Below are 15,113 nucleotides of genomic sequence, written 5' to 3'. Positions count from 1 at the left end.
TTGCTGTTTATTTTCACTGATTCTGATTTCATTTCATAGTATTTGAAACCATTTGCAGTATTTGAAATTTCAAACTCAAGTTGGCCCAGATTTTGCCAAACATGGCCCACTACCTGCATTCAAAATTCAGATACAAGTTTCTCCAACTTGTCCCACTCCTGTGCATCCCTGGAGTACTTGCTGGCTAAATGAGTCCTACTTCTAATTAACAAGGCTTTGAGTGGCATCATGGCTTCACAGAACGTAAATATCTCTTATTAGCAAGCCAAAATCAGCCCTATTTCACAAAATCACAGTTGGCGTAATGGGGCAGCACAGTCAGCATAGCAGTTACAATGCTGTTACAGCATGGGCAATGTGGATTTGAATCCGGTGCTGTCTATAGGGAATTTGTTTGTTCTCCCTGGTCTGTGTAGGCTTTTTCCAGGTGCTCCAGTTTTTCACCCATCCTTCAAAACCTATGGGGATTGTAGTTCAAATGGATGTAAATGGGCAGTACAGGCTCGTGGGCCAGGCCTGTTACCATACTGTACATCAAAATTTTTAAAAATTAAAATAACATTGAAGGAAAAATTACTCCCCTAGCTTTACTATCAGCAAAATACCAAATATATCTGACATTTCAAAGTATTAAAATCAATTCAAAAGTCAAGTGTTTATTATATAGTTAAAATCATGCAAAAACAAATCATACTTTGATCAATTAAATGCACTTGCTAAAATTAACTTTTAAAATTATTTGAATTTATTCTTACATTTCTTCCTATCCAATGAATCTTCAGGTTTATGGATCTGGTGCCATGTCTAATCTAGCACAGAATCCGAGAGCAGAATTCCTAAGGTAAAACACTAGGATCTTCGAGCAAGCCCTTGCACCAGCTCTGGGGCATTTGCATAAGGAGGTCAAAGAATATTGGAAGCATTTACAACAGTGGAGCTATGCAAGAGTTTCAAATGCTGCACTTACATTGGAAACTGCTGGCATTTTTCAGCATGTTTTGGCTATTCCCCAATTATTAAAATACACTAACAGTAAATTTTCCAATCTTTTGAACAGTTTTCTTCAGTGAACATTAAAGGTTTCTCCTTAGAGTCAGAACACATTTCCAGAATACAGTCAATTTCTTTGATGTCTAGTTACAGGAAAATAGAGAAGACAGAAGCATGGCTGTAGGGATTTAGTCAGTCAGAAGATCTGCAATTCAAGTTTGCCATTGAATCCGGAAAAGGAAAATGAATGCAGATACAATGTAACGTGCATGAGTCAATCACCCAAATACTAAAAATCATAATGACAAAGAAATTAAATACACAGCATGTACAGATTTGTCTTGAAAGAGCTTCATGCACACCAGAATGATTACACAAATGTGTTTCAAGTTGATCCTTGATTTTTTTCTGATCTTTACATTATTTAGCAACTGAAATAAACAAAATCAGGACTGTAACAGAATCTAGCTTATCAATTTATTTCAAAGCACGTCTTTTCCAGAGTTCGGCACACAAAATCAGTTATTTTCAGATAGAACAGAATGCTTGTGCAATAGGTTCTGAAATGTGCTTACCATTGGGCAATTTTAGGCCTATTTTAACAGTGCAGCTTCATGAAACAGATTCTTACCAGGACTGAGAACCTAACTCATTAGGGTTCCCTTACTTAAAGTTTTGTGAGAGGCAGCTTGGAAACAGGCTGCTTCAGAATCAGCATCAGGATTTATTGTCACAAAGTCACAAAATTCGGTGTTTCAGTTTGACCACCAAGTCGACACCAAAAATTTATATTAATCCCCTACCCTCAACTTCTGATGCTTCCCACGTTCTCATCAACTCCTCCCCGATTTTACCACTCATCTTGCAATCTACCAATCTGTACATTTTTATGATGTGGGATGAAAATCATGAGCTTAATAAGAACACAAGAAATAAGGGCAGGAGTAGGCCACTTGGCCAGTCGAGCCTCCTCTACCATTCAATAAGATAATTGGTGATCTTGCTGTGGACTCAACTCCACTTACTACCTATTCTCCATAGCCTTTAATTCTCCTACTGTGCCAAACCTATCTAACTGTTTTAAACACATGTAACGAGGCTACCCCTAGTACTTCATTGGATAGAAAATTCCACAGATTCTCAACTCTCAGGCAGAAGCAGTTCCCCCTTATCTGTCTTAAATCTACCCCCTTGATTCTTGAGACTATGTCCCCAAGTTCTAGTTTCACCTACCAATGGAAACATCCTCCATGCTTTCATCTTGTCCATTCTTTCCAATAATTGATAAGATTCCCATCATCCTTCTAAACACCATTAAAATCAGAATTTATTGTCATGAACAAGTCATTAAATTTGGTGTTTTGCAGTAGCATCATAGAGCAAACATTCATATTATAACCATCTTACAACATCACTATAAAAAAATTAAGGGAATATCTTTGGTTCATTGATTATTCAGGAATTTGATGGCATGGGGAAGAAACTGCCCTTGTGCTTTAAGCTCCTGTACCTTTTTCCTGGTGGTAGCAGAGTGAAGAGGGCATGGCCTGGGTGGTGTGGGGTCTTTGAGGATAGAGACTGCTTTTTAAAGACCTTATGTCCTCGATGGAGTGAAGTCTGGTGCCTGTGATAACACAGGCTGAGGAGGGATGACTGGGTGGGTAAGGGGGAAGGGAGGAGTCACCCATCCATTCCTCCTCCCCCTCATTGCTGCTGTCTCCTTCCTCCCTTCATCCACGTATCATCTCCTCCCTTTGCCAACCTCCACCCTCTCCCATTTTGTTCAGATGCCTGCAAGCATCTCTTGTACCTTGATGAAGGGCTCAGGTCCGAAATGTTGGTTCTGTATTTTTCCCTTTGCTACATAAAGGACACTCTTTGACCTGCTAAGCTTCTCCACCATTTTGTGTTTTTTGCTTCGACCACGGTGTTTATAGATTTTCGTGATTTACATTATGTAATGTGCGTCAAAAGAACCAAAGACTTGTTGATCCAAATCAAGGTTTTTATTAACTAAAAGACTGGAGCATATCACAAGTAGGTCAACCAGTCCAGAATGACCTGGTCTGGCTAGGAGCAATCCTTTAAGACCTGCCAGTAGGTGTGACTACACTCTCAGCTAATCACAGTCATCCTACACTACCATCTGTACATATTAGGGTGATAGAATCTGTTTTATCACACATTACTTACCAATAAGTATAGACCCAGGCTATTTAATCTCTCTCATACATTAATAACCTGGTGAACCTTCTCTGCTCTGTCTCCAAAGCAAGAACAGAATTGCACATCATACTCCAGGTGTGACCTCACCAATAACCTCGTACAGTTGCAGCAGAACTTCCCTAGTTTTAAATTCAATCCCTCTCTCTCACAATGAAAACCAATATCCTATTTGCCTTCTTGATTACTTGTTGCACCTGAAAACCAATCTTTTGCGATTTATGCACAAGTACTCCCAAGTCTCTTGGCACAACAGCATGCTGCAATCTTTCACTGTTCAAATAACAATCCAATTTACTATCATTTTTTTACTCCAAAGTGGATGATCCCACATTTACCGAAGCTGTAATCTGTTGGCCAAACCCTAGCTCACTTGTTAAACTATCAATGACTCCCTGTAGCCTTTACACATTTGGCTTTTCCAATCAGCTTAGTATTATAAGCAAATATAGGGATGCTATATTTGGTCCCGTCCTCCAAAACTTTTTATATATATATTATGATCAGCTATGGGTCCCACACCGAACCTTGTGACACTCTGCTCATCACATGATTGCTAAACCAGAGAAATCCAAATCTCAGCCTTCTGTTAGTTAACCAATCCCTATGCACGCTAATACTTTACCCCCAACTCTTTTTGGGGAATACAAATATACATCCATCTGTTCTTTCCATCTATTGTCATAACCTAAAAAATCTCTAGTGAATTTGTTATACATGACATGCCCTTCCTGAATCCATGCTGTGTTTACCTGCTCAAACAATTTCTAAACAGATGTCCCTTTTTTTTCCAAATGATAGCTTTAAACATTTTCCAACAGACATTAAGCTAACAGGCCTACAGTTACCTGCCTTTTCCTTACATCCTTTCTAAACAATGGTGAGACATATGCTGTCTTCCAATCTGCTGGGACATGCCCAGAATGCAGAGAATTCTAATAAATTATCACAAATGCATCTGCTATAACCCCTGTTATTTCTTTCATTACCCTGGGATGTATTCAGTCAGAACCAGAGGATTTAGCTATCCTTAGGCCCACTAGTTTATCCAGCACTCTTTAGTGATAGCAATTGTATTGGGATCCTCACCTCCCATCACATCTTTAACATCACTCTTTGTCATATTACTCCAGTCTTCCACTGTGAAAATTGATACAAAATACTTGTTCAAGGCTTAGCCATTTCTAATTCCTCCTCATTTTACAAATGTTTTATGTGGATTATGGAAGAACAAGTGGTCTCTATGTCTGGAACAGAGTGCATTGTGGAAGGCTGCGTGACCGCTTTGTCTGAAACTTATTCGGAAGTCACGTCACCAGCCAATCAAGGTTGGACTCTGACCACCCATTAGTGCACACCTTACTGATGGCTCTTTAAACTACTCAGTGTCATTATTGGTCAGACACCCAGCTCAGAACAGTATAAAAATGGATGCATGCTATATTTCTTTCTCTCTGCCTCTTGGTCCAAGCCCCAGAGGTCGCTATTATGAACTTCGCTGAGGAGTCGTGGGTAAGGTGTGCACAAGACTTAAGTTGAGCTGTAAAACTGCATAGAACAGTGCTTGCAGAGAGCCGCACCCCCACTGGTACAGGGGATCAGGAGTGTGTTTGAAAGTCCCTACCTGCGAAGAGTGTACACGTGTGGGAGCATGCAGAAGGTAAGCGGCCACTAGTATCAGAGTCCAACCGGGGTCCAATGTAGTTGTTTAGTAAGAGAGTAAATAAATATTATTTGTTGTCTTCCCCTATTTGTCTCCCATGTGTTCAATAAAGTTAGCTTTGATTGTAACACAGGTCCAGACTTGTCTCTCTGTGAATCCACCAAACCTGATATTTTCGAAACACAGTACCAAGGGACCTATGTTCACATCAGACATGGTTTTCCACTTTATATATTTATCATAACTTTTATAAATTCTACCAGTCTACTTTCAAAATTTATCTTTCCTTTCTTTATTGTTTGCTGAGTGGTTCTGTGTTGCTTTTAAAAGTTTTCCCAATATTCTAGTTTCTCACTACTCTTAGTGACTTTGTATGCTTAAACTTTTAATTTGAAGCTCTGCTTTATTTCCTTAGTTATCAAAGGCAGTCTCCCTTATCCTTGTTTTTAACTGGAATACACTTTTGTTGAACACTGCGCAAAAACTCTAAAAGGCTGTGCTAACTTGTGACACAGCTTTTAGTGAAGGAGTATTTGTACTTTTGCGACTCCACCCTAATTACACATGGATTTTCCAAACAATGTGTCATCTTTTCTCGCCATCCTGAATTTATTTAAATTTTTAGACCTAACAGTATGGTAACAGGCCCTTTTGGCAATTATTTGTCTAATTTGCAAGTATAGTATTGCTCAGAAATTTGTTCAGCTCTCCTGAGTACCTTAGTATCATACATAAATTTAGAAAGTATTATTTTTATTCCAACATCTAAACTATTGATGTAAATTTTACATCAAAGTCCCAACACTAATTCCAGTGAACTCCACCTCCCACCTTCCTCCACCATAGATACCTACACTTTCCACTATCCACAGATTTCCATGAAATGTCAAGCCCTCCAAAGCATTATCAAATATGCAAAACTGAGGCACTACGTGGAATTACTACAGTCAACATATTAAACATGCCAATCAGTTATAATTAATTACAATTCAACTGTGGACAATGTTGAGAGTTAACAAAGTATGTAACAGGATATAGAACAGTTACAAATATGGGCAGAGAACTAGCAGATGGAGTTTAATCCAGAAAAGTGTAAGGTGAGGCATTGAAGTCATATAGCACAATAACAAGCCCTTCCAGCCCATGAGCTTGTGCTGCCCCAATACACCAATTAACCTACAACGCCCTTGTTTTTGAAGGATAGAAGGAAACCAGAGCATTTGGATGCAACCCGCAGACGTGGGGAGAACATACAAACTCTTTAGACAGCGCCAGATTTGAACCCTGGGTCACTAGCTCTGTAATAAAGTTGTACTATCTGCCCAGAAAGTCAAGTATAAGGGAAAATGTATGTAGTAAATCATAGGGCTCTCAAAAAGTCATAGGGCTCTTTGAAAGCGGCCACACAAATTGATTGGATAGTAAAAAGCCAAATGCTATGCTTGGATTCATTGAGCAGGCATTCAATATAAAAGAAAAATCATGTTGCAGCTATACAAAACTGGTTAGGCTCCACATTACAAGAAGGATGTGGAGGTTTTGAAATGGGTACAGAAGAGGTTAACCAGGATGTTGCCTGGTTTAGAGGGTATGAGTTATGAGGAGAGTTTGGCAGTTATCATGTTACTAACAAAGTTCCTCAACATGGTTATCCAACTCCACGAAAACCAACAAGGTCGGGTCAGATACAGCAATGAGCTCTCTGAACCCTTCTCCATCAACAATGGTGTGAAGCAAGGCTGCGTTCTCGCAACAACCCACTTTTCAATCTTCTTCAGCATGATGCTGAAACAAGCCATGAAAGACCTCAACAATGAAGATGCTGTTTACATCCGGTACCGCACGGATGGCAGTCTCTTCAATCTGAGGCGCCTGCAAGCTCACATCAGGACGGTGAACTCCAGCCCTCTCCAGAAAAGTCGGGAAAAACAAAGGAAAACACAAAGGCACAGAAATAAAAGTTACAGAAAAGTGAGTATAAAGGTGGAAAGAAGATGGCGACAAAAAAAGAAAAATCGAAAGCAACGGTAAGAAGAGAGGAAGAGAAGACAAAGGAGGAAAAAGGTGAAGGCCTTACCTGTCCGAAGAGGCCCGCTGCGGAGAGAGAAACCCGCTCCCTCAGGTCGGTAAATAATGGACTACAAAAATGGCTCGCTGAGCCGAGTAAAAGTGCGCAACCGCGCATGAAAAAAAACACACCGACGGGAGGGGGGACCAGCTGGGGAGTCGATCTCCACAGCCGGCAACGACAGCTGCAGAACACCTGCAGCAAGAAGAGACTACAGAAGACAATAGAAACAAGAAAGAAGAGAAGGAAAGGGCACCAAAGAAACAACAGATGGCCAACCCAGAGGAAGAAGAAGAGGAAGAGGAAGAGTACAGTGAAATAGAAGAAGAAAAGAAAGGCAAGATAAAGGATATACTTTCTCTTATTAAAGGATACATGGAGTCATTTAAAGAATGGCAAACACAGGAATTTAAGGATTTAAGAAAAAGAATAAACAACACAGAAGAGAAAATGAATAAAATAGAGATGACCTTAACAGAAATGGGAAAGAAAATGGACAAGATGGAAGAGCAGGCAGTAGCAGCAGAAATGGAGGTAGAGGACTTAAAAAAGAAATTGGAGGAATCTAATAAAAAAACTAAAGAGACACAAGAACTACTAGCTCAAAAAATAGATACAATGGAAAATTATAACAGAAGAAATAACATAAAGATAGTGGGCCTTAAGGAAGATGAAGAAGGCAAGAATATGAGGGAGTTTATAAAAGAGTGGATCCCTAAGACCCTAGGATGTCCAGAACTACAGCAAGAAATGGAAATAGAAAGGGCACATAGAGTATTGGCCTCTAAACCACAACCACAACAAAAACCAAGATCTATTGTAGTAAAATTCCTAAAATATACTACAAGAGAAAAGGTACTGGAGAAGACAATGGAAAAAGTAAGAGAGGGCAACAAACCACTGGAGTAAAAAGGGCAAAAAATCTTCATTTATCCAGATATAAGTTTTGAACTCCTAAAGAAGAGAAAAGAGTTCAATACAGCAAAGGCGATTTTATGGAAGAAAGGGTATAAATTTATACTAAAGCATCCAGCAGTATTGAAAATATTTATTCCAGGACAACAAAACAGACTATTCTCGGATCCAGAAGAAGCACGAAAATTTGCAGAACAATTACAAAAATAGACTGAGGGAGGAAGACGGGTAATGAGAGTTAAAATGATCACGATTGATATGTATGTGGGTAAAGACAAAAATAGACTGAGGGATGAAGACGGGTAATGAGAGTAAAAATGATCACGATTGATATGTATGCGGGTAAAGAGGTATAAGAGTGAATAGAGACAATGTGCATACGTGAATGTATCTGTACTTAGAGGAAAATATAGATAGTATAGACAAGAATTAATAAGGGAAGGTAATGGAATAGAGAGAATAAGGAGGGAATTAAAAGAGTGACCTTTGTGACATATGAAAAGTGAAATCTTTTCTGGGAGGGCGGGGTGAGGGGAAATAGCGGTCACTGCAAAATCAGTTGACGCTTGCGAGTGGATTCGCAAATCCAAATGGAGAGGGGAGATGTGGTTGTCCGACAAGGGATAAAGGACAACTCAGGAGGGGAAGGGGAGATTGGGGATAAATAAGATAGAAATAGGAGAATAAGGAAAATGTTGGATGTTGTAGGAATGTTGTCTTATAAAGAGTTGAAAATAAGAAAACAGAAATGGAAAAGGAGGAAAGGTAATGATGGAAAAACGGAAAGAGAAGATAAACAAAATATAAAAGGGCTACGCTGAACTACATGACTTTAAATATTAATGGAATACATAACCAAATTAAAAGGAAGAAACTACTAAATTTAAATGAATAAATGTATTCCATTAGAAAAAATAACAAATAGGTTAAGAAATAATATTGAAATATTCGAACAAGTATAGGAGCCTTACATTAAATACAATAGCGAAAACCTACCGGGGACAAACATTACCTAAGTTGATGGAAGGAGAAGGAAAGAAAAGAATGGACTCAGTAGAATTTCTGGTGTATTTTTGTTGAATGACAACATTGTCTGACTGGCTTAATGCAACCTAGATTGTATACCTAAAATGGATGAGAGGGGGGGGTGGGGGGGTGGCTTGGGAGGAGGGGGGGGGGGGGGGGAGAAAAAGTCACTGTATATGTGTGAAAAAGAAATAGTGTATATCATGGCTAATGTGATTTATGGTGTGAAAAATAAAAAATTAAAAAAAAAACACAAGAGCAACTTGTCCGTGAACTACTCTTTGCAGACGATGCCGCTTTAGTTGCCCATTCAGAGCCAGCTCTTCAGCGCTTGACGTCCTGTTTAGCGGAAACTGCCAAAATGTTTGGCCTGGAAGTCAGCCTGAAGAAAACTGAGGTCCTCCATCAGCCAGCTCCCCACCATGACTACCAACCCCCCCACATCTCCATCGGGCACACAAAACTCAAAACGGTCAACCAGTTTACCTATCTCGGCTGCACCATTTCATCGAAAGCAAGGATTGACAACGAGATAGACAACAGACTCGCCAAGGCAAATAGTGCCTTTGGAAGACTACACAAAAGAGTCTGGAAAAACAACCAACTGAAAAACCTCACAAAGATTAGCGTATACAGAGCTGTTGTCATACCCACAACTCCTGTTCAGCTCCGAATCATGGGTCCTTTACCGGCATCACCTACGGCTCCTAGAACGCATCCACCAACGTTGTCTCCGCTCCATCCTCAACATTCATTGGAGCGACTTCATCTCCAACATCGAAGTACTCGAGATGGCAGAGGCCGACAGCATCGAATCCACGCTGCTGAAGATCCAACTGTGCTGGGTAGGGCACGTCTCCAGAATGGAAGACCATCGCCTTCCCAAGATCGTGTTATATGGCAAGCTCTCCACTGGCCACCGAGACAGAGGTGCACCAAAGAAGAGGTACAAGGACTGCCTAAATAAATCTCTTGGTGCCTGCCACATTGACCACCGCCAGTGGGCTGATATCGCCTCAAACTGTGCATTTTGGCGCCTCACAGTTCGGCGGGCAGCAACCTCCTTTGAAGAAGACCGCAGAGCCCACCTCACTGTCAAAAGACAAAGGAGGAAAAACCCAACACCCAACCCCAACCAACCAATTTTCCCTTGCAACCGCTGCAACCGTGTCTGCCTGTCCCACATCAGACTTGTCAGCCACAAACGAGCCTGCAGCTGACGTGGACTTTACCCCTCCATAAATCTTCGTCTGCTAAGCCAAGCCAAAGAAAAAGAATACTAGTAATTTAGAGAAAGGATATACTGTTCCCTGATTTATTAGACCAATCAACCCATATAAATTGTTCTGATTTTTTTAAAAACAATGTAGTCTATGACTTTTAATTTCCATGAATGGAAGGAATGGGCATAGAAGACATGAAGAATATTAAAATTTTAATACATTCTTAATAACATGAAGTTGCTACAGAAAAGGGTTGGCATAATGCAGACTGAATCTTTCCCAACTCTACAACATCTGCCAATACTTCTCTCTTGGAATATGTTTTGATACAGGACAATTCTAATTTGTAACAAATTGCAAGCTTTAAGGAATCAGCAAAATATCAGACGGGAATAATTTAGTTTTCAGTTTCAGACTAACTAGGTCACTGAATTAAGATAGATGTGAGAATGAAGTGACTCTGAGGGTCATAAATCTTATGAAGTCTCTGCCTCAGATCTGCGAAGGCTAACTCATTGTATATATTCAAGGTTGAGAAAAGCAGAAATGAACTGCAAGGAAATCAAAGCTTGAGAGTTTAATGGAGATGCAAAAAAGATCTATGACTGTATTAAATGGTGAACCAGACTTGAGAGACAGTATGGCCTCTGCCTGCTTCATTTCTCTTTGGCTGAAAGTGGAAAAATAAGCAACTTGCAGGGTTCATATTATTTCAGAAACAACAATGCAGTTTATCCATTTTATACATGGTGTATGCATTTATACACATGATCATGATTTTAAAAATTTGAATCATATGTTGGGGTGCATACCTTCAAACTACCCATTAATTATATGAAGCAGTTCTGATATACATTTACCTTAATCAAGACATGAAAAAGATTTTTACTCAAACTTTACAATGGTGTTGTGGATTTGTTTTCTGCTACAAAACATGGTATTGTGGTGCACTGCGCAGTTGAGGAAATCACAGCCACCACGTTGAGGGTCGTTAACGACTGTTTATTTGAATTTAGCGCACACCCTTTTAAGAGCAGTGCTGGCTTAGTCACCATATGTGTGGTTAAGTCATAATTGCTGCCCGAGGTTTGCGCTGAGAGGGAGGTTTGAGTCAGGAAGAACCCCTGACGGTGCCATCTTCCCATGGCTGCCCCGCCATGAGGCATTACACGTGGGGCCAGTCCGCCATGAGAGAGGGAACCGCCACACAACCCCCCACCCAGAACCAGCTACGCGTCCTGCCGCTTGGGCGAGTGGCCTCGGCACTTGGGCACGGCCGTCAGTACCGGCCGCGACAAGTCCAATTGGGCTGCCTTCAAGTGGTCCACTGTAAAAAGTTCCTCCTCGCCCCCCCCCCCCCCCACCCCCATCCCTACATCCAGAGTGAAAGTTCCGCCGGATCGCCTGAGGACTTTATACAGTCCTTCGTATGGGTGCTGTAACTCCGGACGAACACAAACTGTGCAGAGTCCAGTTCCTTGGGGCGGTGGGATGGCTGGGTGCTGTGGTGTGATGGGGGTGGAGGGGCCAGGGAGGCCAGTTTCCTGCAGAGATCTGCCAGCAGGTTCATGTCCCTGGGTGTTGTGTCGCCTTCTGAGCTGAAGAACTCGCCGGGCAGGGAGAGTGGCGCGCTGTATACCAGTTCCTCCGACGAGGCTTGCAGGTCCTCCTTGGGTGCCGTCCTGATCCCAAGGAGGACCCAAGGCAGTTCGTCTGCCCAGTTCGGGCTGGTGAGTCGGGCCATGAAGGCGGACTTTAGGTGCCGGTGAAACCTCGCCACCAAACCGTTGGACTGTGGGTGGTAGGCCATGGTGTGGTGGAGTTTAACCCCCCCCCCCCCCCAGAGCCTCGCCAGCTGGGCCCATAGCGTGGGTGTAAACTGGGCGTCCCTGTCGCTGGTGATTGTCCTGAGTAAACTTGTACCTCTCACTTTGTTCGTTTTAGATTGGTCACAGTGTTTGAGCTACCGAATGAAAATAGACACACACGCCGAGAGCACTTCAGTTTATACAAATCTTTATTACAAATTCTAAAGCTGATATCAACTACAATACGCTAGCCCTTCCCAATTATACTTATCAATTCCTGGACTGGTCCCAACTGCCAAAGTGAGGCAATGACCGCACACTTGTAGCAGCTTCTCCACCTCCCCCGACCGGGACGTTGGCTGGACTCTAGAAGTTCTTCTTCTTGCTGAGAGATGTTGCCACCTCTCGGAGAGTCTCCCACTTCAGCAGCAGGACCATGGCTTATATTACCCAAAAATTGCTTACTCATAGATTATCACTTTGAATAAATGGTTTATTTTGCCTCTGACAGTCTGTGACCAAAACAGGATAACTGTATCTCTGGGCCCCATGGTGGAATTTAGCTTATGTCTGCTGATTCTTAAATACAAGCAGGTTCTCAGCCTTGCAGAAGCAAAGGCTGCAAAAGTAAAAAACATGGTTCAAAGCTGAAGCAAAAAGCATGGTTTAAATCCTCCAATACAGTGATGTGCACCGGCATGCCAAAACGGGCGATCCACTGACTGTCCAGGATCCTAGCACACGGCTCTGCCACTACTGTAAAGAGGTAGCGCGCCTCCCTGGACACCTGCAAGGGGCCGACGACATAAACGTGGATGTGCTGGAACCTCCGCGCTAACGAGTCAAAGGGTTGGATTGGGGTCTGCTTGTGTCTGTGGATTTTGGAGGCTTGGCACCTGGTGCAGTTCCTAGCCAACTCCGACATCTCCTTCTTGAGCCCATGCCACATGAATCGCTCCATGACCATTCGCACGGTTGTCTTCACCGAAGGATGAGCAAGGTCTTGGATTAGGCTAAAGACTCTCGCCCTCTACTGCGGCGGTACTACCGGGTGCGGTGGGCTCGCGGAGACATTGCAGAGCAGCGTGTCCACGCTGTTGGGCAACTGGATGTCCTTGAGGTCAAGGCCCGAGATGGCAGTCCAGAGGGCTTGTGTCTCTGCGTCGTGCTGTTGGGCCTGGGCTAGCTGTGTATAGTCAAGGGCGGATGCTAGCGTGTTGATGGACGGGCACGAAAGTGTGTCCACTACCACATTGTCCTTACCTGCTCTGTGCTGGATGTCAGTAGTGAATTCCGATACATAAGAGAGGTGGCGCTGTTGTCTGGCTGACCACGGGTCCTTGGCCACGGCGAGTGCCTGGGTGAGGGGCTTGTGGTCTGTGAAGACCGTGAAGGATCTGCCCTCCAGGAAATAGCAGAAATGGTGGGCCAAGTACAGCGCCAGGAGCTCCCGATCGAATGCGCTGTACTTGAGCTCCAGCGGGCGCAGCTGTTTACTGAAAAAGGCCAGCGGACACCATTGTTCATCGAGCCATTGCCCCAGAACTCCCCCACCCGCCGTAGCTGAGGCGTCCACCGAGAGCGTCGTGTATGCCTCCAGCCATGGGTGCACCAGCAATGTTGCATTGGCAAGGGCTTCTTTAGTGCCGTAAAAGCCATGTCCGCCTCTTCCGACTAGGATAAGGTCTTTTCCTTCATAGCGATCAGTGGACGCATGGTATGGGCGGCACTGGGGATGAACTGATGGTAAAAGTTCATCATTCCCATGAACTCTTGCAGGTCTTTAAGGGTGGAAAGTTTGGGGAAATGTTGGACGGCTGCCACCTTCTCTGGTGCTGGAGCGGCCCCAGCCACCGAGATGGTGTGCCCCAGGAACTGCAGCGACTGCTTGCCAAACTGGCATTTGGCCACATTGATCGTGAAGCTGAACTCCACCAGCCGGGCTAACAGGGTGTGGAGGTGGACCTTGTGTTCTTCGCAGTTGCGACTGGCGGTAAGGATACCATCTAAGTAGATGAACACAAAGTTCAAGTACCTACCGACTGCGTCCATGAGGTGCTGGAACGTCTGGGCCGCATTCTTTAACCCGAAAGGCATCCAGAGAAACTCAAGAAGGCTGAACAGGGTGGTGATCGCAGTCTTTCCCACATTGTCAGGATGCACTGGGATCTGGTGATATCCCCGCACTAGGTCGACCTTGGAAAAGAGCTGCATGAAGTGGAGGTTGGCCGTGAAATCTTGTATGTAGGGGACTGAATACCTGTCGGGGATTGTGGCATCGTTCAGCCATTGGTAGTCTCCGCAGGGTCTCCAGCCCCCAGATGACTTGGGGACCATGTGGATCAGTGATGCTCAGGCACTGTCTGAACGCTGGACGATCACCAAATCTTGGAGCCTTGAAAACTTCTCCTTTGCCTGCTGTAGCTTTTCAGGTGGCAGCCATCTGGGCTTAGCGTGCAACGGGGGGCCTTGCATGGTAATGTGATGGAAAACTCCATGTCGGGGTAAAGCAGCATTGAAGTGTGGCTCCAAGATGGTGGGGAATTCGTGGAGTTCATCGGCATACTCATCCCTGGCGGCAGCCACGGCGGCGATCTTGGGTCTGACTGTGTTCGCGGTGTCCAAAAGCACGGAGTGGAAAGTGCGGGCTTAGACCAGCCTCTTACTCTTCATGTCGACCAGCAAGCCATGAGCTCTCAGGAAGTTGGCCCCCAACAGCGCAGAGCCCACCGAGGCCAACACGAACCTCCAGTGGAATTTTCTTTGCCAATCTGGATCTGCGCACTGCGAGTTCCATAGGTCTTGATGGTAGTAGAACCACAGGGTTGGACCAGGAGGTCAGGTACAAGTCTCCAGCGCTGTAGGGGGTAGGACGCTCAGCTCGGCCTCTGTATCTACCAGGAAACGCCGGCTGGTGGATTTATCAGTGAAATAAAGGAGGATGTTCACGTGGCCAATTGTCGCAGCCATCAACGGCTGCTGGCCTGGTCGTTTCCCTGGAAGCTGCAGGATTGGTGGCACTTACGGGCTTGCGCTCCCCAGTGCTAGTGATAAAAGCACCAGGTTGACTGGCTCTCTTCTGGCTCGAACTTGGTAGTGGCTTGTGGTCGACTGGTTCCTAGTCTTGAAACCTGGTTGAGGCCTGCCTCATGCTCCCTCTTCATGCGCCAGAGGATGTCCGCTCGGGCTGCGACTTT

At 43.8% G+C, this 15,113-nt stretch overlaps 1 protein-coding gene across 11 annotated transcripts in view; it reads right to left on the bottom strand.

Annotated features, from left to right (window-relative positions):
• The window catches only part of LOC138741621 (PHD finger protein 21A-like), a 357,755-nt gene that overhangs the window by 90,422 nt on the left and 252,220 nt on the right, over positions 1-15,113 (bottom strand). The window contains exon 1 of one of the 11 annotated variants that reach the window (XM_069896003.1): positions 2,224-2,284. The exons of the other annotated variants lie outside the window; for them this stretch is intronic. Coding sequence (XP_069752104.1) covers positions 2,224-2,259 — 36 coding nt within the window. The 5' untranslated portion in view covers positions 2,260-2,284. Of the gene's footprint in view, positions 1-2,223; positions 2,285-15,113 lie in introns of those variants that run through there. 11 annotated transcript variants of the gene reach the window in all.

The sequence above is a fragment of the Narcine bancroftii genome, chromosome 1 (assembly GCF_036971445.1).
Source record: "Narcine bancroftii isolate sNarBan1 chromosome 1, sNarBan1.hap1, whole genome shotgun sequence".
NCBI lineage: Eukaryota > Metazoa > Chordata > Chondrichthyes > Torpediniformes > Narcinidae > Narcine > Narcine bancroftii.
This window is presented reverse-complemented; position numbering and strand designations above follow the sequence as displayed.